The 24779-nt window shown below is 34.7% G+C and overlaps 1 protein-coding gene across 1 annotated transcript; it reads right to left on the reverse strand.

Moving 5' to 3' along the window:
* Positions 1 to 803: 803 nt before the first annotated feature.
* On the reverse strand, positions 804 to 10929 carry LOC103517705. The gene is made up of 4 exons (XM_008482751.1): positions 10908 to 10929; positions 10041 to 10224; positions 2111 to 2196; positions 804 to 1438 (listed from the first exon to the last, which is right to left on the reverse strand). Exons 1-4 carry the CDS (start codon positions 10927 to 10929, stop codon positions 1149 to 1151), a joined length of 582 nt encoding a protein of 193 aa, XP_008480973.1. The 3' UTR covers positions 804 to 1148.
* Positions 10930 to 24779: the final 13850 nt, after the last annotated feature.

Raw genomic sequence — 24779 nt, forward strand, 5'->3', positions numbered from 1 at the left:
CCGAAGTTCAGAATTTAGTTAGCGATAAATTTTAATGTGATACCTATGTACCTATGTAGTTCTCACGCGATGTCTAACTTAATAACATAGGAAACATTTCCACACGTGTACCTACCTATCCAATGAGCAATTGTCATTTTCCAATAGATATACTCATTATGTGAGTAGGTACCCAAAATGCTGAGTCATTAATTTGAAGCGATTTTTTTTTTTTTTTTTTTTTAACGAGCAGAAATTGAAAAATTCCTAATAAGTAAAATTTACGAGTCAATAGTCAATACCTACTAATAGGTAGAGAAGGAAATTGAAATTTGGAGGGTAAAACCCCCCAAAGACATGAGAAGTTATACAGTGGCCAGTGCCTGTCACGTAAACCTGTATCATACAAAGGAACAAACATACATAATACGTATATTATCTTCTTGGGTTTGGAAATAAGATTTGACGTTCGACAAAGTTAGCCGAAGAGACAGTCTGTGAAGAAAAATACCTCACCTAGTAAATTTTAACAAGGAGGAAAAGCTAGATTTGAAGAACAAAATAAAAACCACCAAAGTCTTCATGTTGTTACTCGTATGTTAAAGTGCATAGCGACGTAAGTATGTTATGTTAAAGAGTAACACAAAATTAAGATACCATTATTAGCAGCTAAAAACATTCCCGTATTAACTTAACAAAATGTCTGACTCAAAATTCTGATCGCTGCAGCGCAGCACTGTTGGAATTCGGACCATCCTCTCTTGGTTATATTTACGAGTAAATGCAATGCAGCGATAGTCCATATTGTATAATTTTATATTGTATCCAATAGAAGTCCACATTGTATAATTTATTAACACAAGCTCACTAATAACAACTGCCACTTTGCATTTTGATCGTATTTTAGGATCATAACTATAGACGCTAGATCTGATCAGAGGCTAGGTCCACATTAGGTGTTGTCTGGGCTGCCCTGGGCTAAATCTTCTGTCTTCAATGCAAGGCTTTATCCAATCTCCAATGGTTTAAATCTTCACTTATGGTTCCAATAGCCATTTGTAAATACCTCAGGGCCGTATTTAAGATCCCCTGGTACATCACGGTTTGAACCCTCGCCCCCCTTCCCTTGACAAAATCCTGGATACGGCCCTGAAATAAGTACGCCCCACTCAAACAAGTTTTCCTAAATGGTTTTCGAGTTCGTGAATTTCCTGTTTTTTCTCGTCCATTATATGGCGATAATATTGGATGAGATGTTCCAATTGTTTCACCTCCCCCCGTTGCCTTCTGATCAAGTCCGATAAGAACTGACGCTGCGAGGTTTCGACTGATTTGATCCTGAAATTGGATTGTTTCTTGTCTTGGGCGTAGTCATGGGTAAATCGATGGAACTTGATGTCTAAACCACTGAGATTGTCCAGTTGAAAGAGTAGTTGGTCGAGCAGGCATTTGACCAAATCTAGAAGTCAAAAGAACACGGTTATAAGAACACTCTTGTTATAGATTTTCCTTCCTGTCGTGGTTTACCAAAGCCCAGGTCCTATACATATAAAAAACTTCGCTCTTCGCAAAATTTATGACGTAATATTAAAGAAGAAAAATCTTTTAAAGCATTACATAATCATACATATTTCTGGACATGGTCTTGACCATTATCTCAAACTAAACAAAATCATTACATAATCTAAACAAAATCATTACATAACCATTAAAAAAGCTCTGACCTCGAAATTTTGCGAAATGGTATTGTGCAAAGTTGTAAAGTAGAGTGTATGAATATTTAATGAGGGAAGCATACTTCCATTAAATTTAGTTTATCTGGGATTTTTTTCCAAATGAGACTTTAAGGTAGGCTAGAAGTTAAAAGTAAACTTATATAACATGTTATAGTATATGTTGGCACACTCTAATAAATATAAATAAAAAAAAGTAAACTTGAAAGCTATTAACAACATGAGGAAGTCTTCGCTAAGGGTCGTTAAACTGAGATCAGCGATGGCATTTCAGGCACTTCGGTAGGTACCTATCTAATTAAATGTTGAATCTTTTGTCAAGATCAAACTGTCAAACTGAGTCTAAGTAGTTTATAAGATTTCCCTTGTATCAAAAGAAATATGTCTTACCGCCTTACCGGTTAAGTCCTCTATTTTCTTCGAGTATTCCGCCCTATGCGTTTCACTGGCTTCTTGTAAGTCTCTAGTCCAAATTTCCTTATATCTACTATATCAATAGCGAAGGTTGAGTGCGAAGGGCATCCACTCGGAAAATTTTGCTTAGCCAATACCAGTTGGCCTCAAAGCGATCACTCTAAAGCTGATTGAGAGGCCGACAACAAACACCGACCCCATCTGACACATGGGAAAAGGCGAAGAAGATCTTGTATTAGTGGTAGGCTCACCTTTCTTTTCGTATGAAATACTAGTGGTTGACCCGTCCCTTGTACGGGATCAGCGCGGCATAAGAGTTTTATCTTTGAGGTGCTGCCATTTTGAATCGGGATGGAATATGACAAATTTAAATAGCCTATGTCACCCTCAGTACTCTTCTCAACAACCACAAAAAATTTCATCAAAATCGGTCAAGCCGTTTTTCGTGAGAAGAGGACAACAAAAGGTCCATCAGCGTAACAGCGCCTAACAGAGAGACATACATACATGTACATATTTCTGTGTATGCAAAATGCAACAATTTAGTCGAATTTCGCGTTATTTTCATAGTAGAACTTCTCGCTGTTTCTTTCAAAAAATGTTTTATCTTTTTCTACGTTTCTATTGAAAATTAAGAGGTTCTCTAATTTTATTTATTAAGATCAGTACGAAATTTCGCCTCACCACGGACGATTCTCGGTGCGATATTTGCATGACGGCAATATAATTTTCCAATCCGCTCCCTCATTAGCATATCTCACTAATTAGTATTCCTCTCTCATCTTATATTTCAACTTGAGAGTCGATAAGTTCAATACTTGGGACCAAAGGTACTTATATGCGCTTTGGTACGAGGCTTCATCTCCGGGTACCAATTAGTGGCGTACCTGATAATGTCTTTTTTTAGAGGTTTGATAGAGGGGGCTGAAAGAAATCGCCAGCTTATAGACCATAATGTAGAGTTGTGGACTGTATAAACGCTGTTTTAGTATCAGACAAATCGTATTTGAGCCAGCCTAGTTAGCTTGGTTGGTGGCGCGTCTGTCTTGTAAGAGCTAGGCCGCGGGGACGATTCGCGCCCGGAGCGAATTTCATCCTAAAGGGATAAGGTTCGTCCTCGGAACGGCTGGCTTTCTCATATCCTGTCTTCGTTCTCTCTTCGCTTTCGGGACGGTAACACGTTATCAGTTACAGTTCCCTCAATCAAACTTTTAAAAAAAAAGAAAGACGGTACTTATGCAGAAGTCACGTCCGTGGAAAAGAAAAGCTTCTTTTTGTATTTAACCTAACCCTATAATAACACTAATCACTGCTCTAATTGTGGAACGCCACGAACGTTACTGTTGCCGGAAAGACCTGTGGTTGGCCTCAAACGACGCAATTTGGAAAACTTTAACGAAAAACTTGGCACGAAATGGGTTGAGTTGATTTCACATATGAATAAAGCACGCAGTAGACAGGTGTAGTTGGTACATTCACCATGTTAGTGGATGTGCCTTCAGCATTTCTACGATGCTATTCTTATCTATAGGACCATTTTGTATTTGCTAGACAAAGTTAAGGTGTATTCTCCTTTCAGGAAACTGACCACTGTTCCATTTACATTCAATTTCTATTGGAGCAGTGGCTAGTTTCCCGAAAGTAAAATACACCATTTCTTTAATACCGATTACTTATAGAGCAATTTTAATATTGACTTTCACATAACTAATTTGAAAGTTAACTTTGGAATTGATACTTATTTTTACGTATAAATACCCATGCTAGGTAGTTGGTTCGGAAATGCAAAATCTCAATCACAACAGAAAATCTGCATTTCAATATCCGCGGGCTTGGTCTGTAACATATTCTCACATTTTCCATAGCAAGCTACGAAAAAAATCTGAATTGAACATCACATGACTTTTTTGCTTTCCATTTGAAATCTTTTATTAGGTACAGAAAAGGAACGGGTAGCATTATTATCCTAACGATGCTGAGCGCATTCCCCTTTATAATATTGATCATAAGAGTAAACTTTCGTCCAGAGTTCCACACTAAACTATGAACATACTCGTATGTACGTTCTCAGGGCCGGATACATTTTGTATTCAGATTCCGGGAGCGGGGGAACAATGGGAGAAGCCAAAGTTTAAAATGACTCCATTTTTGCACTTTGAAAGTGATTTTTTACTTTTCAACTTTGGACTCTCCATCAGTTTGAGATTAATTTACTTTTCCGTATTATTATATGACGAAGCATAGGTAGGTACCGTACCTACTACCTCTAATAAAACTAAGGAAGGTAATGCTTTATCCGAGTAATAGATATAAGGTAGACACGTGAGGTGAAAATTTGAGAAGAGGAGAGAAAAAAAGGCACCCAAGATAGCATGCCAGTCTTGATGGAAGGAAGGCAGACTCAAGTAGAAAAACCAAAGCGTGTATTTAACAGAGGAAGTAAGAATAAGTAAACATTGAAATATGGGGCCACGAACACAAACGCACATACACACGCGCACAAACGATGTGCCCAAAAGGCAGAGGCAATGAACAGATATTCGATATTGCTGTCGAAAACCTCGACTTTGAAAAATTGGGCTCGAAATGAAAGCAGAAAGGAAACCGTAAGTAAACAGTAAACATAAAAGCAAAAGAAAATACATTTGTGTAAGAAGGTATTCTACCTATATGAGGGAAAAGGAAAGTGGAGTGAGTATATGGAAAAGTCTGAAGAAAATGGAGGAAGAATTCGTATTGGAAAATAAGAAAACATCAAGACCAGCTAACGCCCACTTTAATATTGACGATCTTATCGAGTTATACTGGGTGAACGTAAACATTTTGTGATAAACAATTGTGGACCTATCCTGTATCCAGTATTTGAAAGTTGGTTCTATGTGGCAAAAACCAAATTTCAGAGAAACATTTATGGAATGATCACTTAGGTATTTTTATTATTTTCTTAGTCAGCTTTTCAACAAGTAAATGTTTGATGAGGGTTATAGGTACCTACATTACGCCTGTACCAAAATTTCCTTCAAAAGGAGGTATTATACCTATAACTACTTGAGTTTGATCAAAAAATCTCCAGATTATTATTTTTATTCTTTCGGATATTAACGAAGCTATTTTTCACCAGTTCAATAAACCTTACCTCATTCTCCAAGCTCAGAGCCACTCGAAAGCTTTTCGCTGCTTCAACTCTGCCGTTCCAAGTTGAAAAGTCTCCTTGTTCTCTTTTCGATGAAACTACTCACACAAAAATTTAATATAAAATTCAATATCTAAATATTTTCCGAACCCACTGTATAAATGTGACTGGAGGGCGAAAATAATAAGATACCATATCATAGAGTAAACATTATAAAAGTATCTAAAGTTACAAAGGAAATTTCTTCTTAGAATATGTGTGTAGAGAATGTCTTGAGGGGGTTTTCTGTAACATTCCTCCCTCCCCAACCTTTGTCTTATCCCACGTTCCCAAACTTTACTTTGAATTTTGAATACAAGAAGTAAAATACACCTTTCGTTCTACTGTCTATCATTTGTTCCCGAAAGCGCCCCTTGTAATTAATTTCAACTCTTCTTTGTCTTTTTTATGGTTTTCCTGTTCAAGGAAATTAGGCGAAACGGGACTTTGATATTGTAAAATTTGTAAATGAGCGGAGAATTCCTGAAAAAGTCGAAGGTTTTTGAAAATTCTTTGAATCCTTTATGGAGCTCCCTCGTTAAGTATATTGTGGCTTCCCGACTCCATCAGTTATAAGTTATATGGTATACGTTTTCTTCAATAGATTTCAACTTTTCATTAATTTCGTTCCTCTTATTACGTAACTAATACAGCCATAGAGATCTGGAAACACAGAATATCAAAAACCATGGATTAAAGTTCTTGGACACGGGATAGGTAAGAAAATTTGGTTTGCCGGTTGATTTCAATCTTCGTCTTTTTTTAAGCCCAGCCTAGACTTGATTTTATCAAAATATCATTTTATCAGTAAGCATAGTGTATGTTTTTTTTTGTACAGCGTTTTAATCTTCATCATAATGATAGAAACTTGGAAAATAAAAATGGTAACAAATAATTTCCGATAGTTTTCTTCCTCGTGTAACGAAAGGGACGTGAACTCATGAATTTCAAATTTCAAATCTATCCGTTCCTACTTTCTTTTCCAACATCTCTCAAAAACCCGATGAAACGAATTCCTTTCATAATTCAAATTACTTAATACATACATTCAAGGAAAGTTGAAACTTTTAAAATTATACTTCTTGCTGGCAAGAGTTGTGTATGTTAGCACACCCAACCCCCTGCTCAATCCCACCCCAAAACACACTCCTTTGTAAAAAATTGAAAATTACGTGCTGTAAGATTATCCTAAGAGGAGTCAGATCAAGAAGGAACCTTTAAAATTGGTTCTCAGAGATCTCAATTTTTTTTCTTATTCTTTAGTTTTCATTCCAGACTAATTTACTAAAGTTCGAGGTTCTCAAAATCTCGACGAAATTGCCTTTTCCAGGTGTTGGTTAGAAGAAAAAAATTTAATAAAATAATAATGATATGAAGATAATTTTTAATATTACGATACTTTAATTGATAATATTTATATTCAATAATTATTCAAATTAGGCGTATCGGCGGATGGTTACAATTGAAAATTAACATATTTTATGCACAACAATCTGCAACAGTAACAAAAAACTTTCAATAGGTACGCTCAAACATCAAACCGTTAGGATATGTCCTGAATAGGAAATAAAATTTGAATATTTTCGAGTCACGTCAATGTGTGACCCTTTACGATTTTGACTATAATAAAACCCTTTTGACGAACAGCTGGTAAAAGAGAAAGAAAAAACACCCTAAATATCTGGACGAGTTAGAAGAATTCCAGGCATCAATATTATGTAGATGAGGTACAGGTAAACGATGTCATCTCCTGGAATTTCAAATCACAAATCGGGCTGTCCTGTCTGGAAAAATATCCTTTTCGGCTTTTGTGCCTCTGAAAACCTAATACCCTCTAGTACTAGGGAAAATGCTTTAGTTACTAGTAGCCAGTGCCAGCGGTGGGATGAAGATTTTTTTTTTCATTTGATACATTGGACCAATTTTCGGATGGATTGGATGAAATACCGAAATGTCACTTCGGTTTTGGTAAGCCAAACCTTACTTTACTGGCTATGCAGTGGATATCCAAAAGTTTCATAGCATCCTATATGAAAACTTGTAAGTGCATGTGACCAGTAGCGATGTTCAATAAATAATTTTATTAGAATAGGTAATTTATGATAATATGACCTACATTTGTAGATGCTGTGATGCCCATGAAATCTTTATCATACGAGTAAATAATAAAATAAGTAGATTAAAATATAGGCAACAGCACCTTCTAACGATAAAATTAGAAAACTTTCAAACCAACCACACTTTTAACATCAACATAGAACATGGTAACTCTATCTACTTCACTTTCACATAAAATGAGTTGAAAGATATTCCAATATCAGTCGTTCATATCATTACATCAAAATTATTTAAGGACCGGGTCCACTTAAGGGTTTTCCAATTTATCTTGTTTCGAAATCTTGCTCTCAAGTATTTGGTTTGAGTCAAGAGACTTATAAAATCGTTAAAATATATTAACGCGGAAGTTTTACATGTTTGCACACATGATGGGTGTGCAGGTAGAAAAAAGGGTTCATCACGCCCTTCTGGCCTTAACCCCGTGTCTACTGACCCGTCCTTTAACCCCCCCTTTATTAAAATGAGGAGCAGGCTTCGTGTTAGAAATTAAAGAAAAATATCGGACAGCTCCCTTAGGACGTGGTTTCATTGGATGCCAACCTATGCGTATTTCTAGCTTTCCGACGTGTTGTCCGACTTTTGGATCAAACATGAAACGGCGCGGTTACCTGAAATTTTGAGACTTCTGTGCCCTAAATCACCAAAGTATGGAAAAGTATTTACAATTCTATATTTCAATATGATTCGTCCAAATTCAAAATTCTGCTTTTCCATTGGCTATTACACTTGTAAGATACTTTTCCATACTTTGGTGATTTAGGGCACTGGTGATGTGACAACACGCGAACGAATCTAAATCAATAGTCTAGCTCCTGTCTCTATTCAAGTGGTTAATGGGATCTAAATATTTGTAGTGGACAGATTAGAAGGAAACAGCTAATGGAACAGCGAACTAATTCCATTTTTGCAAACCATTTGTAAACGATTGAAGGTATCCGATGAATAATCCAATATCTGATTTTTCGTTTTTGGCTACTAACAAAGTTTTTCGTGAAATAAGGAAATGGGTAACAAAGAAAGAGGAAAAATTAAGAACGTTTTAATAAATAATTTTGAGATACCTACTCTTATAATGTCCTCACTAGACTTCCCACTTTGGTAGCTACAGAGCCACTTCATGTCTCAAGTTACCTAGTCCAAAAAGTTTGAGCTTGCTGCTTGCTGTTGCCTAAACAGCCAAATATACAGTGCAATCCCCCCCCCCCACCTTAACTTTTGAACCGATGAATTTAGGGGGACTTTATAAATGCACTGTATTTTACTCGAATTTGTCCCAATCGACTATAAACATGACTATCGTGAGAATTTACTTATTTTGAATCGTACCTATTTGCGGATATACGGATATGTGAATGCGGATGGGTACATTGTATATATCCTTTTTCATTTTCCAGTCTACTAATACCTAGATATTTGTAATGTTTTACCTTTTCTCTTCTTCAAAAGCAGACACCCTGTTTAGTGATTACCCTTTGACCAATCCACTTCTGGATATGGTTTAACATCCTGGTGGTCCTGAACCCTACTAATCTTTAGACAATTATTCTGTACGGAAAAACTGGTTTCTTTTTATATCATTGAACAATTTTTCATTTCTTCATGTGCCTACCCATAATAGTAATCATTTCAAATGGTTCACTTTACAGAACTTTTTCTCAGTACGTTTAGTACTAGGCATTCTTTTTTTCTTGAATGAATGGTACTTACTTTTGCCTATTTTATCTCTATTCTACGCAATACCTTGATTTTTTTTTTTTTACCTGAAGTAGGTAGGTACCTATTTTTACTAGAATTTTTTCTTCTTCACTTGTCTCTGCTTAGGTACATTTCTGCTATGAGTAGGTTTATGTTCAGTAAAATATGAAATCCTTTTTCTTATTGAGAGAGGTTCTTTCATATGTGGCATTATGTGAAGATTTCGTGAATATATCAAATCCTCAATGATGTGTCTGGTAATCCTTTAGATTTTAGGAGCTATATCTCATTGGAAATCAAAAGAAAATGTAACTCCTTTAACAAAGCCTTGTTTTTCTTTTCGTTTTAAAGAAAACAAAGCATTTTCTTATTATTTTCATAAGCCTGGAATATATATTCAGATTTGAAATTCCTACATTCAAGGGTTTAACGTCATCCGACTTTGAATATCTATCATTAAAATTTTCCTCCAAAAAGTTTGTCGAAAATTTGCGTATGTTATTTTTCTTCATGTGAATGTAAAGAGGATCAACCCTCCCACTTTTCTTCTTAGGGAAACTAAAAATATTCAAAATAATTGAATATTTTGAAGAAAAACACGAGGGCTCGGCCCGGGCCATACCTCACCCCAATTCTGATCCCTGATACCATAATATATCAAAAGACTTTTCCTCTTTTCCCAAACAATGTTATGTATAATGAAATTTTTCGAAAAAGGGTTGTAAGGAGGCAATAAATATTGTCATTTTCTTCGCTTGGCAATAAATGGCAAAAATGTCTTCATGGAAGACATAAAAGCGACTAAAAGTGGAAGCGAGGACATCCATATCAGATGATTTATTGGTATTCTCCCCGTTATTCTCTAAATTGAATTGAGATCCTTCTTAAAATTGCTCATGCATACATATTACGCTGTCCGCAAAACTTACTCCACCTTCCTTGCCTGACGCCCATCAAATGTGAAAAGCAACTTACACTTGACGTACAAAACTTTCTGAAAGCTTTCACATTTTACAAAGTTACTCGATGTTTGTTCCCGCTTTTCTGTAAAAGAAGCCGCATTATTCCGATACATTGTGATGGGGATAAAAGTTGCTACGTCAACGCGAGAGCCTGGAAAATAACTTGAAATTCGAAATCTTTTACTAGGTTTAAAATAGGTATCTAGAGGTAAGATTAACTTGAATATTATTGATATATATAAAACTAGAGGTAAGATTAACTTGAATATTATTGATATATATATAAATATAAAAAACAACAGAAATATTTTGGGAGTCTGTTCTCCTAATTTCGAAAGATTGGACCTAAAATATAAAGTTATCTAACAGCAGAGCAGTAAGACAGGCACATCCACTAATTATTTGGTGGATGTGTCTATTACACCTGTGTGCTTGTGTTGTAAGTAGTATCGTTTCCTTCAATCACTTGAAGAGATGACCTGATTTATTAATCAATTTATTTTTGTAGTAGGTACTGTTATAATAATCTTTTTATATCTAACCATAATAATTATGGTTTTATCAAATTCTAAAACCATAATTACTATGGTTAGTTACTTTAGTTAGTTATAGGTAAAAAGATTTTTCAAATTTCGGTCAAAATATCGCTAACCGTTGTTCCTATATTGATAAAAACTTACATCTAGGAAAGCTTTTTTTGGGGTCTATTCAAATAGCTTTTTTTTACGAATGATAGGGAGGTGTATGTGTTAAATTGACAACACTCGACTCAATGGGTACATTTATTTTATTAATTCTCAAAATACCTAATGGTGAAATCAAATGTTCAATTACCTGTCTCGTCGTCAGCTCCCATGGCGTAGTGGTCACTGCACTCGCCTTGCACGCGGGAGACCCGGGTTCGATTCCCGGCGGGGTCAAGAAATTTGTATCATGCAAATGATTGATTCCGTGACTGGATGTTGCGGGGCCCACTCAGCCTCGTGAGGAAAATGAGTAGCTATGACAAATAAATGCGCATAGCGACCGGTGCCAGCATGGTAGGTAAACATTGGATGTTAGTAAACATTGGATATAATAACACAAAGAAACTGCATTTACATTTACCTGTCTCGTGAATATGAGCTACGTCAGGAGCCAAAAAACTTTTTTTTTTAGCCCCGGGAATCAAACTTGAGACTTTAAAATGGTAAACTGGCTCTTTGTCATTATTGTTATTTATTCTTGTGTTAAGCAAAATATTCTTTTGGAGCTCACCATTTTTTCCCGGAAACCAAGTCACTTTCAAATAAATTAATACTATAACGAGTAGACTTTTAATATTCCGATTGCCAGCCTAGTTAGCTTGGTTGATAGCGCGTCTGTAAGCGCTAGGTCACGGGTTCGATTCCCACCCGGGGCGGATTTTATCCTGAACGGTTCGCGGAACAGCTGACTTTCTCCTATCCTGTCTTCCTTCTCTCGATTTTGGGACGATAAGACCTCGGCAGTTACAGTTCCCTCTATCAAACCCTAAAAAAAAAAAAAAAAAAAAAAAAGATTCCGATTCCAAAAAAATTTCCCCCCCAATTTCCCCCAAAAAAATTTTGGGGTTCCACTTCCGATTCCGATTCCGAAAAATATTCCCCCCCAATTTCCCCGTAAGAATATTTGGCGTTCACTCTTCACATTTCACACCCAACGGTCAGCGTCGCTTTCCTTTGTACCCTTCACCCTCAAATTTTAAGGTTTTAAGCAAGAAGGTAAAATGTGTTTTATATGACAAGGGTAGAATCAATATTCGGGAGGGACATACGTGAACTGTACATGTGTGAGGCTTTGCTATTGGTCTATTTCAATCAAGCCACCCCCATTAAGAACTTTAAGCTGGACACGTTTCGTTCGTGAAATATAATATAACCCCTTTCGTATTTTTCGAAAAATAATAAACCCGAAGAGATGCTCAAACGGATAAAGAAGGGAGATGAGTTTTCTCCGAACACACACAATTTGAATGTTTAAATTGAGGACTTTTATTTGAGAAGGGTTAGGTATTTTATCAATTCAGGAACACCGAATTTGATCCAGCAATTCCATATTGTAAAGACTTGAATTGAATTGTCTTTGGGGAGAACATAGCGACAGTTTGTCCATGACAATTTGCCCCAAGACTATACTTTCTTACCGAAAGACGAAAATTTGAGGAAAACTGGATGAAAGGTTTTGATTTCCATAGAAAAATTGGGAGGATTTTACAAGAAACTCGTACATCTTGACGAATAATGGAGATATCAACTTGATTCTTTTGGGGCTGATTTTTAACAATATACGCATTAGATAAGCCGTTTTACCAAAAAAGGGCTCAATCAGGGTTGGGTTCCTTCCGGGGTAAAAGTCTTCAATTATATCCCTATACTCCCCCATTGCACACAACTGCGAGGTTTTCATCAAATGCCAATATTGAAATGCTTTGAAATCATTGTTGATGAAAACGAGTCAATTTCTACTTTCCATTACTTTTAGCCGGAGGTTAGTGAAAGTTTTGTTTTTGATCCAATTTCTCCAAACAACCGCCCACTCCATAAAAGTTTTTGCCTGGTTTTGTTGAATTTAGAGACATATTGATTGAAGAGTTAAAAGACTCAAGTAAAGACGTTATTGAAAATGTTGAAGGCAAATAAAAGCTAAGAGGCAAAGGTAACTTACAAGGTCTTTATTTATTTATCTTTAAGAAGTAAATACAGAGATATCAATTAATAAACCTAAAAAAAAGTCTCTTTAACACAGATTAGAATTTTTTGGGAATCAAACTGAAAAAGTCTTTTTAATCCAATCTTTTGGCATTTCAAAACTGGTTCTTCAGAAGGCCCAGTAAATTTCTCTTGGAGGGTTTCAGCAGACATTATATATAAGTTCTGTGGATCAACTTGATAAGGAAAACCAAAAGGCAGATATATTTTGCAGAACTTCAAAGAAGTTCAGTAAATTTCGTTCAACCCAGAGAAGTTACCCGTCTGGACAATTTCTTTGCAATGATAGGTTGGTGGTCGCTATCTTGTCCCCTCGCTCAGTGACCCTTTCCAATGATTTTTTGATGAACCTTCTTGAGACGAATCGTCCCCGATTTACCAGTATCTTCTGTTTCATTAGTTTCCTTAGCAATCGGTAATCTGTAAAAATAGAAGAGTATAAATATTTTTAGTATGTACCTTCAAAGGGAAAGGGTCTTTATATATTGTTACATAAGGAGTTGATTATTATAATTTTGTCATTGAACATCCTGTTCCGTGTTTATTAAAGATTTTAAAAAATTAAATATGTACCGAAATATTACAGAATTTGTAGATAGGTAGTATTTTAACAACATTTAATACCAAACTCTTCTAGGATTTTGTACTGAGACATTGTAATTTTAACACTTTCATTTCTCAATGAATACACCTAGATTATTTCTGCGTTAAATAGGACTTTCTTTTTAAATTTATAAGAATTAGAAGTAGGAAGTAAAATGTTGCGAAAAAACTGAGCTGCATACGGAAAAAATTTATATTAGTGGAGATGTCCAAAGTACCATTTTAAGATATACCTACTAGAATGATGAAGATGATGAACATTACCTATAAATCTACTAATTTTTAGTAGGGTTCTAACTTTTGAACAGAATTTTCATTTTATTTTTATTTTTGAATAGGTTATTCAGATTGAGGTTCAGGTCAAACCTACTACCTTTATCGTACTTATCAATTTGTATTTGTGAGAGCACCCTTGCAAAATATTCAGTAGTCAAAGGCCTAGAAGACACTAGATACCTAATAATAATAAATTTAGTAACTGTAAAAAATTCCGGAAGCGTAAAAAGATTCATTAGAGCAACTCTCTGCTCGGGAATACATTTTCATAATATCTAATTACAATTTTTTGAACCTCATCCGAGGCATTGGTAAAAAAAGGTTAAAATTTCACTCTGAACAACACATAACTCCCTCTTTGCTCTAGTAACAGGTTATTACAAATCTATTACTATCATTGTCGTGGTATTACCACATTATATTGAGGAAAAAATTTCATACTTCGTCTGTTTTATACTTCACCTGGGATTGAACCCACGTACTCCTGTTTACCAGGCGAGCGTCTTGGTCACTATACCAACGATGCAAACACTTCTTTTTCCGAATCTTCATTATCTCTCGTCACTCTCAGAGGAAAATCAAAAAGATCTAGTTAAATTACTGTGGGGATCCTCCTCTCATAAGATCTCACCTTCCCAAGCTCTTTCTTAGAAGTTCAAAATATTATTAGCCTGATACTGAGATCTATGTCTAGCTGATGACTTCTAACAAGAACGAAAGGAGTCTAGTCTGTTCGAAGGTGTTAGGTAAATATCCAAGACGTGGCTCAAATATTTGTCATCTGGATTGCACGTCTCATCTACCTACATCCACTATTTAAAATCCACCAACCTCAGTGGTGCAGTGGTTAACGGGTTGTACTTTGAATCTGGAGGTTGGTTGTTCGAATCCAAGTCAAGTCAATAAATTTATCTAGGTGTAATAGTTGGGGAACGATATTTGTGACAAGCATTTAAGTGTGCTTAACACAATTAAACATTCCTTTAATATCCACCAAAACTGCATCCAACTCTACCAATCGAGGAAACATCTCACCTTAATTTTCAATCTATTCAAATTCATTCACTCTTAACCCTTTCGGATAAAATATCCAGGAACTGTGAAAGCCTGCACTATTCCTCGCCCTTATAATTCCCGAACCCTGGGAGACAGGTCCTTCTTCTTGTTTGTGTAAAACACGGATCTTTAACCCTCGGATGAAGTATTATCTTCTAAACATTAAGTCTCTAATTTGTGTTTATGTGGGGTTGTCTCTTTGAATACCGCAGTCCGAACGGTAACAGGGACATAGACCCCCTGTGAAATGGGGGGTTATTTTTAAGAAAAGTTCAAGAAAATCTTTATAAGTCATTTTTGGATCAAAATAGAGATCAATTAAAAAGGCCAAATAGGTAGGTAAGCTCCAATATTAAAAATAATAATAATAATAATAGTGTCTACATGTTGCTATTAAATTTACTGATCTTATTTTGTATTGGTGACTACATGTCCAAATTGTAATCTTACAAAGGTCCTTACGATGCACCAAACAAAATTTATAAAAGTTCTTACAGGCATATCAACTTTTTTTTTTTTTTACAGAGAAATACAATGAGATTGGATGCTTTGTTTGGGACACCCTATAATCTTTCAAAAAATACACAGATAAGAAGATTACCAGTCATTTATTGGAAATAATTTCAGCATTTGTTTGAAATGGTTATTTTGTTAATATTTTGACTGTTTGAAGTGGTTTAATACCCGGTATTAATTTCCTTTTTATGGTCTCGTAGGTTTTGTTCTTTTTCTGGAAAAATTGTCTTTGAGTAATTCTTTGAATCGATGATCTAATCTGGCGATTGAGAAACTTTTCTTACATTTGTGTTAAGCATTTAGTTTGTCACAAATGTGGTTCCTAGATCATACACCGTGCTTAAATTGTTTGTCTAGTCTTGGGCGAGAACCACCAACCTTCAGACCCTTTATAGTCTGCCGTGCTAACCACCACACTAAATTTAAGGCATGAGACAATCGCAGGATAAAAGATGATGGATACTCCTGTTTCATTAAAATTCACTTTCCTTTTTCCATAGAAATCTCAAGATTGTAGAAGTAACTCACAGATATCTCTCCATTTCTCATCCCGCCTTGTGTTCTTAGCTTGTTAGATGTTCTCAATTCTTGAATGAGAACATCATTATTTTCCAAAAGTAATTGAACAAAAACGAAAATATTTCCAAGTTGAAAATAATTCAGTCCCTATCCATACAAGCAAGATTCGATAATCCAAAGTCAATGTTTGACAATGAAAAAATAATTTATCATATTTTCGCGTTTCTCGACTCAATAGTTTCTACATTATATCCTATCTTCGTAATGTAAAGGTGATAAGTATTTTAATTTTCGTAAACACATTTGCTTATTAAAAACTGATCAGTCGAAGGAACCCGGTAACCCGGAAAAAGAGATAGAAAGGATTCATCTTGATCCTGATTATGCACAACCAGATGCCCTCATCCTTTATCCTAACAACCCTTTATTTTTGTGACACTCTCAGTGCGAAATTCGAGGTATGCCTGTTCTTTTCACTGAAGTTTTCTTACGACACATTTTTTTTAACTCTTAAAATAATTTTATATAGCTATAACGCTTGTAAATATATAGGAACATTTTGTACCTTTTTATGAAATGTTATTTAAGTAGGTACCTATTTAAAATTGACAATTGTAGGTACAACTTTGGCGATTTTACCTAATACTTACATTTATTTTGAAGAGAAAGTACTTGTTGAGAAGTCAAAAGACGAATGGTTTATTTTAATTGAGCATGTTTTTTTTCATCAAACTTGGAAAACATGTTCAAGCGAATTAACTCCTTAAATTTTGGCCCCGATCTGGTCTTCGCTCCTTAAATTTTGGTCCTGCAAGAAATTTAGTTAGATCTACTGCTCCCTCAACTATCAGTAGATTAGATTCACCCACCCGTAAGATAGGTAGGTATAAAATGGCATAGAACATAGAATTTTTCTTTTCCTTGTCCTTAACCCTGCAGTCTAACCAAGAGCTCGTTTGAAAAATAGATTAAAGATTTGCAACAACATACGAGCAAGTACCTACACAAACAAAATGAAAAATGTTCCGAAATTCTTTACAAAACCCGAGGAAATGGAAATGTTCTACCTAGCTGATGCTCATGATCCCTTATTTTCAATAAAACAATTGGATAGGGCTGAAATCGGGTTTCCCTTATGTACGAAAGCCCATAAAGTTTGAAATGTGTACACGACAAAGGGGAACGCAAACAGGGTGGATTGTTTGTTAGGTCTTTGGGGATTTTGAAAAGCTCCAAGTTCAAAAATGGGGGGAAAATGTCTGGTAATTGTAAAATTTCATGGCTTACGAAAAGTACAAGAGCCTTCTGAAACCTTTCTGGATTGCAAATGACCGTGTTACAATAGACCTGTGATTGATAAGTACGCAGCAGAAACTTCTTTAAGAAGAAGAAGAAGAAGAAGAAGAAGAAGAAGAAAGACGGTACCAAAGGAAAAATACTGATTAAAAATATATATTAAAAAAAAAAAACATCAATTTCTTTCACAGGGAAAACAAAATTGATGGAAAAAAAGAAAAAAGTGGCCATGTTAGTATCTACGTAGAGACCTACTACGTATAGATATCTCCACCAAAAAAAGTGCGATGGATTTTATGAGTAAAATGCCTTGTAAAGTAATACAGATTTTCTCTTGCATTTCGTCTATAAGATTTCCTCCAGGTGGGTAAAATTGAATGTGAAATAGCTGTTCAAAGTAAGCTGTGGTTTTTCTGTAAAATGTAAATTTTCGAGTCTTATCGCGGTAAGATACTTATATTGCTCTTCCTTTGATCTGCCATTAGGTACTTTCTAGATTAATTATTTCATTCCGTTTCATGTGCTCAAATTGGATGAATGTCTCACATGAACTAGGGTCAGTGAGGGATTTCAAATTTGTATGAAATCCTTGGAAATTGTTCTCATAAAAAAAAAAAAAAAAAAAAAAAAATCTTGAAAATCTTAAAATAAATGCTAAATTTAATTGACCCGTTCGGCAGTCAAAGCGAAAACTCCTTTTGTGATGAAATAAGTTGATACTCGTAGACGCGGCATAACTAAGTATTAGCTAAATAGAATTTCCCTCAATAGCTAAATAAAGTTATTTCGGTTTACTACAGGACTGCAAGAGAATTTTTTCCCCATTAGTCGATAAAGCTTATAATGGAGATAAATTTGATTAGAAATAGTCTAGTCACGTTTCCATTAGTATTAAATGGCCACCCTGTATGTATACAAAGTATTAAAGAAAATTTAGAGATAAGAGTACGAAAAAAGTAATATACATATATTTTAAAGGTCTTATCTTCCAAAAAGGATTTTCTTGAAGGAAAACTTAACATTTTGAAATACGAAAAAAACTAAAATATGCAGATATATGAAAGGACAAGGGACAAGGTGGGGAGAGAGGAGGATATAAGGATGTAACATATGTATGCTTTTGGAAAATCTTCTTGAAGGGTGTATTTTTCCCCTTTATCCCTGAAAATTTCCTTCTTCCTTGAGCTTTTCTTTTCTCTCATTTCCATAGCTACGCTTCCCTTCACCCATGAAAAAGAAAATATAATAGCAAGAAAATACTTTTCTTATCTACGTTGGGAAATTCTATGCTAACCCTCTCTATATCTCATTCTCTCCCAATGTTATACTCGCATCCTTCCTATGCTGACTTGAACGAAAACTTTGCTACACACAAAGTTAACAAAGTGTACGAACAAAACCTGTCGGATGAAATGAGAACGGCAAGAGACAATGTGCGGAATATTCAGCAATGGAAAGCATTGAAACTGAAACCCATGTTTTAAAAACAGCAAAGTTCCAGAACGGCAAACGGTCATGTTGCTTTCCTAATTATTATCAGAAGGTACAACAATACATCGAACCAAAAGTATTTATTTAGAAGAGCTATAGTTCTTTGGATAGTAAAGAATATCCATCGTCAAACATGATTTAGTCAAATCCGTTGTAAGAGGATAATGTAATCATTAAATGTTAGAGATTAATACAAATTTAAACAACAGTCTTTGTGCAGTATTTATAAAAGACAGTTGTTACTATACGTACCTAGTTAAATTTTCAGGATAAACCTACTGACTTCTGACCGGTTTTTCCCTGGGATAGTATACATATCGGGTTTTCTCTGGGACCCCGGACGTTTATTTCGTCTTCAGCCCATGTATTTTAAAAAACCTGGGAGCTAGACTCAGTAGTTTTCTTCTTTTTTCGCAAGTAATGTTAGTCTAAGAAAAATATCTTTGATGGTATGAGCCTTCTGGTTTATGGCTTAAATCTCACGACTACGCCCCTGGTTCTTCCTCTCTTGACGTTCGCCACACCATCGCTTTTGTTATTCTCGTAAGTTTAACTTTCTTACACACATACACACTAATATATTCTCCTTCCATACTTTGGCGAGAAGTTTTCTCAGCGCAAAATTATACAAATCATAATTTAAAAGTAAGGAGGCTCCATGCGAACGTTTCAATTATTATTAATTCTACATTTTCAGAAAATTTGTTGCAGGCCGCGAATTAAATTCCACAATAGAGACGTAGATGCTGAAATTTATTATCATATTATCCTATTACTATTCCATTATTTGTGATTTAAATTTACTTCCATATGTTAGTGAATTTCGTTGTCTTACCTGTAGGCCTTCTTACCTCATACTCCTTTTGGAGCGGCATTTGTCAACTCCTCTTTTTTTGCTTCTTTTTCTTCTTCTTTTTCTTCTTCTTTGTCCTCTTCTTTTTAACCTTTTTATGTTCGAACAGAATCAGGGTTTGTGGTCATCCTTCTTAGAATCAGGGTTTGTGGTCATCACCAAGAGACTTCTTTAAAACTATCATTTTGTCATCTCCACTATAATGTCCAAATAAATGTACTAAAAAAAAAAAAAAATCCAAAAGATCAGAACGAGTGATTCTTGTCACAATGCTCAAAAAATGAATTGAAACAAGTACGAGTAGGTATTGATGTTTTCATATGGGAGTAAGTCTGAGAACCTACTTAATAGAGTACTTAGGCATGGAAAACATACATACACTTTAAATATGGAGAGTATTATGTACGAGTGAATGTCTGAAATTTTCACATTTTGTATGTAAATATCTGAATGATACTGTTACCTCCACAACATTAGCCTTGTAGCGAAAGAGTTCACATAAATCTTTCATTATTTTGAACATGTATCTGATTTCGATATATTGTATTGAATGATATGCCCTACCCATCCACCCAATTATATCTATTGAAATTGTTGTTATTCTGGAGAAAGAAAAAAAATGTTCCAAACACGCATCAACATAACAAAAATATACATTATAATATTTTTAATGATATACCTATCTTTTTTATACATTAAAAAGTTTTTTTGCTACCCTTGAATAAATAATTTATAAAAAATGAATAAAGTTTAAACTAGCTGTTTTACACCTCACAGGGCTTCCTCTAACACGATAGTAAATATCTACAAACATAGATATTAACCTCTTATTGTCCTATTAGGTTTTGTTTTTCACAGACTTTCAGGTAAAATTCTCCATAAATGGTTGTAGTTCAAAGTTTCAGGAGAATGCAAATATGTAGAAAGTGTTGTTACAACAAGAATTGTACATTGCAACTCTAGCTATCAATTCACCATGCTCTCGATTTTCAAGAGGGAAAGCAACCTTTCTGAAAAAAGGATAAAAAACTGTTAAATAAAAAAAATGACACCCTAGAGTTGTTTCCTGTGTAGTGTTTTCTGGGGGTCACAAGCATCACTTTTACCCCTTTGACTGAAAGAAAAGAAAAAACATATTATTTATTTTTTGCATATTTAGAAAAGAAAAAAAAAGGATCCTTAGGCACAACTATATGCTGATCATGATTATGTAGAGAAGATGTTTTTACTATCCCCCTTAGGAAATTTTTCTAAATCAGATAGGTAGGTAAGTATTTATAGGTATAATTATCTCGAATTGCCAAAATATCCAAAGAGGTAATTGAGATAGGTAGGTAATCTCAATGACCTCTTGGTTATTCAAATACATTTTAAAGCTTGTATAGTTGCTTTGAACAATCATAATTTTAATATGCTGATCTAAAAATAATGGAGCCGAACGATACCAAGAAGACAGAGGAATATCCAAGCAGCATTTGATATATTTGGGAATACGGAAATGTAACAATTAGGTTGCTGACCGATTTAAAATTTCTCAAATGGGATAGTTCCCAGAAAGTGTCCCGGAACTGAATTTTTCACCTTCGGAAAAGGTAAAAATTAATATCGAAAAAAAGAGACCTATGCTAATCTTATCTTACCCAGAGAACACAACCCTTTCCTTATTCAGATTTTGCATTTCCTTATTGCACGTTGACAAAATCTATTGATAAGTTCCCATAATGATAGGTTCCGTATGTGAATTTTTTTATACAATTATGCATATAATCAGTTTACAACATTTTCTAATTGGGTATTTATTTTAATTTTGTTCCCATAGAAACGTTTGCTCTACATCCAAGGCTCCAAGGTCTTAAGAAACGTAACTGTCAACAGATTAATTTTAATATTCGCAAAATGATAACGTCTTTCCTAATATGCTTGATGAATGCTACACTTCCGTATTAAAATTTCCCTACTTGACATTTTCTACGGTCGAAAATGAAATCTTATTACACAACGTGACTAAGTACGCATTAGAGAACGGAAAGTTAAATCAACTTCAGTAAGATTACTCCACCTTTGTTAAATTTACTTTGAAAATAAATTTAAAAGCCTACGTATTGAACCAGTTCCCAGGGAGGGACCATTGGCCAGCGAATATGGACTAAAGAAGCGAGTCCGAAATAGCTGTCCTAGTCTGATCAGAAACCCTATGAGCATAAATCTCATCTGATGTGTTAGTTTGACTAAAGAAGGCCCCAGAAACGGAGAACAAAGAGCATAGATCTTTTCGCTCTCGGTTCTATTATGCGGTTTTAAGTCGTCACTTCGCTCTACCTTCTCGATGCTCAATGCGCTATGCTGTCTCCTTAACTCTGTTTTTAGCCTAAGACTTTATCTGTCAGTATACAATTCGACTTCTCTTTTCCCTGGCGCGATGGCGTTAGAAAACGATTATTTTCAAGTATCTACTATCTAGATTCTAAAGTACCTGCCTAGGCTTCAAAATAAATGTTCAATGTTTTCTTCTCGTTTTCAACTTGAGTTTTCGTAAGTTTGTGGAGGATGTTTTGTAAAATGTGTTTGTTTTAAAACAGCTATTTTACTTTTCCACTTCAAAATCAACACAAAGAATACTGTTTTCATATTGTGTTTTTTGTAATACCTATCTGAATCTGAACAATGGAAGATGATTTCTTTTTATAGGAAAAAAAGCTTCCGTTTTTTTGCATAGACACTTATTTCGAAGAAAAAGGGATAGATACTATAGATGATGTATAAAATATTGGCATAAATTCAATAGATAATAAATATAATTTGGATATAAAAATAACTGACTTTTACTATGTTAAAATATATAATTGGACATACCACATAGACATGATACAAAAGATGTTAATTTGAATAGTGACATTTTGAAAGGGTTGTTATGTGAAAAAAATAATGATAATAAAGCAAAAATCGGGATCTCTTCAGGCCCTCTGAGAAGAAAAAAATATCCACGCAAAAAAGTTAGTGGGAATGAAAATGAAAACTTTACAGGATAGCTATCACAATATTTTCTTGTAAAGATTAGTTCCTTTGGAGATACCATGAGGTAGGTACCTAACTATCAAAAACTAGTCAATTATAAAAATTTCACAGCTCTTCTTTGTTGAATCCTAATCAAAATTTTCATCACGATTCTCACGTTGATGGTTTTGTTCATTCATTCAGCTTCTAGAAGTAGAACGGGTCTCTTCTTAGGCAGTCCTAATTATACCTTTTTCTATTCAGCCATTTTCTAGAGACCAATCAAATACAATGCCAAAAACACTGAAGAGGGAGTATAAAGCAAATTTTATTTTCCGATGTATTCATAAAAAAAAAAACTAGCGTTACCTCGAATTTCGCACTGAGAGTGTCACAAAAATAAAGGGTTGTTAGGATAAAGGATGAGGGCATCTGGTTGTGCATAATCAGGATCAAGATGAATCTGGTGATGACCACAAACCCTGATTCTAAGAAGGATGACCACAAACCCTGATTCTGTTCGAACATAAAAAGGTTAAAAAGAAGAGGACAAAGAAGAAGAAAAAGAAGAAGAAAAAGAAGCAAAAAAAGAGGAGTTGACAAATGCCGCTCCAAAAGGAGTATGAGGTAAGAAGGCCTACAGGTAAGACAACGAAATTCACTAACATATGGAAGTAAATTTAAATCACAAATAATGGAATAGTAATAGGATAATATGATAATAAATTTCAGCATCTACGTCTCTATTGTGGAATTTAATTCGCGGCCTGCAACAAATTTTCTGAAAATGTAGAATTAATAATAATTGAAACGTTCGCATGGAGCCTCCTTACTTTTAAATTATGATTTGTATAATTTTGCGCTGAGAAAACTTCTCGCCAAAGTATGGAAGGAGAATATATTAGTGTGTATGTGTGTAAGAAAGTTAAACTTACGAGAATAACAAAAGCGATGGTGTGGCGAACGTCAAGAGAGGAAGAACCAGGGGCGTAGTCGTGAGATTTAAGCCATAAACCAGAAGGCTCATACCATCAAAGATATTTTTCTTAGACTAACATTACTTGCGAAAAAAGAAGAAAACTACTGAGTCTAGCTCCCAGGTTTTTTAAAATACATGGGCTGAAGACGAAATAAACGTCCGGGGTCCCAGAGAAAACCCGATATGTATACTATCCCAGGGAAAAACCGGTCAGAAGTCAGTAGGTTTATCCTGAAAATTTAACTAGGTACGTATAGTAACAACTGTCTTTTATAAATACTGCACAAAGACTGTTGTTTAAATTTGTATTAATCTCTAACATTTAATGATTACATTATCCTCTTACAACGGATTTGACTAAATCATGTTTGACGATGGATATTCTTTACTATCCAAAGAACTATAGCTCTTCTAAATAAATACTTTTGGTTCGATGTATTGTTGTACCTTCTGATAATAATTAGGAAAGCAACATGACCGTTTGCCGTTCTGGAACTTTGCTGTTTTTAAAACATGGGTTTCAGTTTCAATGCTTTCCATTGCTGAATATTCCGCACATTGTCTCTTGCCGTTCTCATTTCATCCGACAGGTTTTGTTCGTACACTTTGTTAACTTTGTGTGTAGCAAAGTTTTCGTTCAAGTCAGCATAGGAAGGATGCGAGTATAACATTGGGAGATATAGAGAGGGTTAGCATAGAATTTCCCAACGTAGATAAGAAAAGTATTTTCTTGCTATTATATTTTCTTTTTCATGGGTGAAGGGAAGCGTAGCTATGGAAATGAGAGAAAAGAAAAGCTCAAGGAAGAAGGAAATTTTCAGGGATAAAGGGGAAAAATACACCCTTCAAGAAGATTTTCCAAAAGCATACATATGTTACATCCTTATATCCTCCTCTCTCCCCACCTTGTCCCTTGTCCTTTCATATATCTGCATATTTTAGTTTTTTTCGTATTTCAAAATGTTAAGTTTTCCTTCAAGAAAATCCTTTTTGGAAGATAAGACCTTTAAAATATATGTATATTACTTTTTTCGTACTCTTATCTCTAAATTTTCTTTAATACTTTGTATACATACAGGGTGGCCATTTAATACTAATGGAAACGTGACTAGACTATTTCTAATCAAATTTATCTCCATTATAAGCTTTATCGACTAATGGGGAAAAAATTCTCTTGCAGTCCTGTAGTAAACCGAAATAACTTTATTTAGCTATTGAGGGAAATTCTATTTAGCTAATACTTAGTTATGCCGCGTCTACGAGTATCAACTTATTTCATCACAAAAGGAGTTTTCGCTTTGACTGCCGAACGGGTCAATTAAATTTAGCATTTATTTTAAGATTTTCAAGATTTTTTTTTTTTTTTTTTTTTTTATGAGACCAATTCCCAAGGA

This window comes from Diaphorina citri, unplaced genomic scaffold, assembly GCF_000475195.1.
Source record: "Diaphorina citri unplaced genomic scaffold, Diaci psyllid genome assembly version 1.1 scaffold56, whole genome shotgun sequence".
Lineage (NCBI taxonomy): Eukaryota > Metazoa > Arthropoda > Insecta > Hemiptera > Psyllidae > Diaphorina > Diaphorina citri.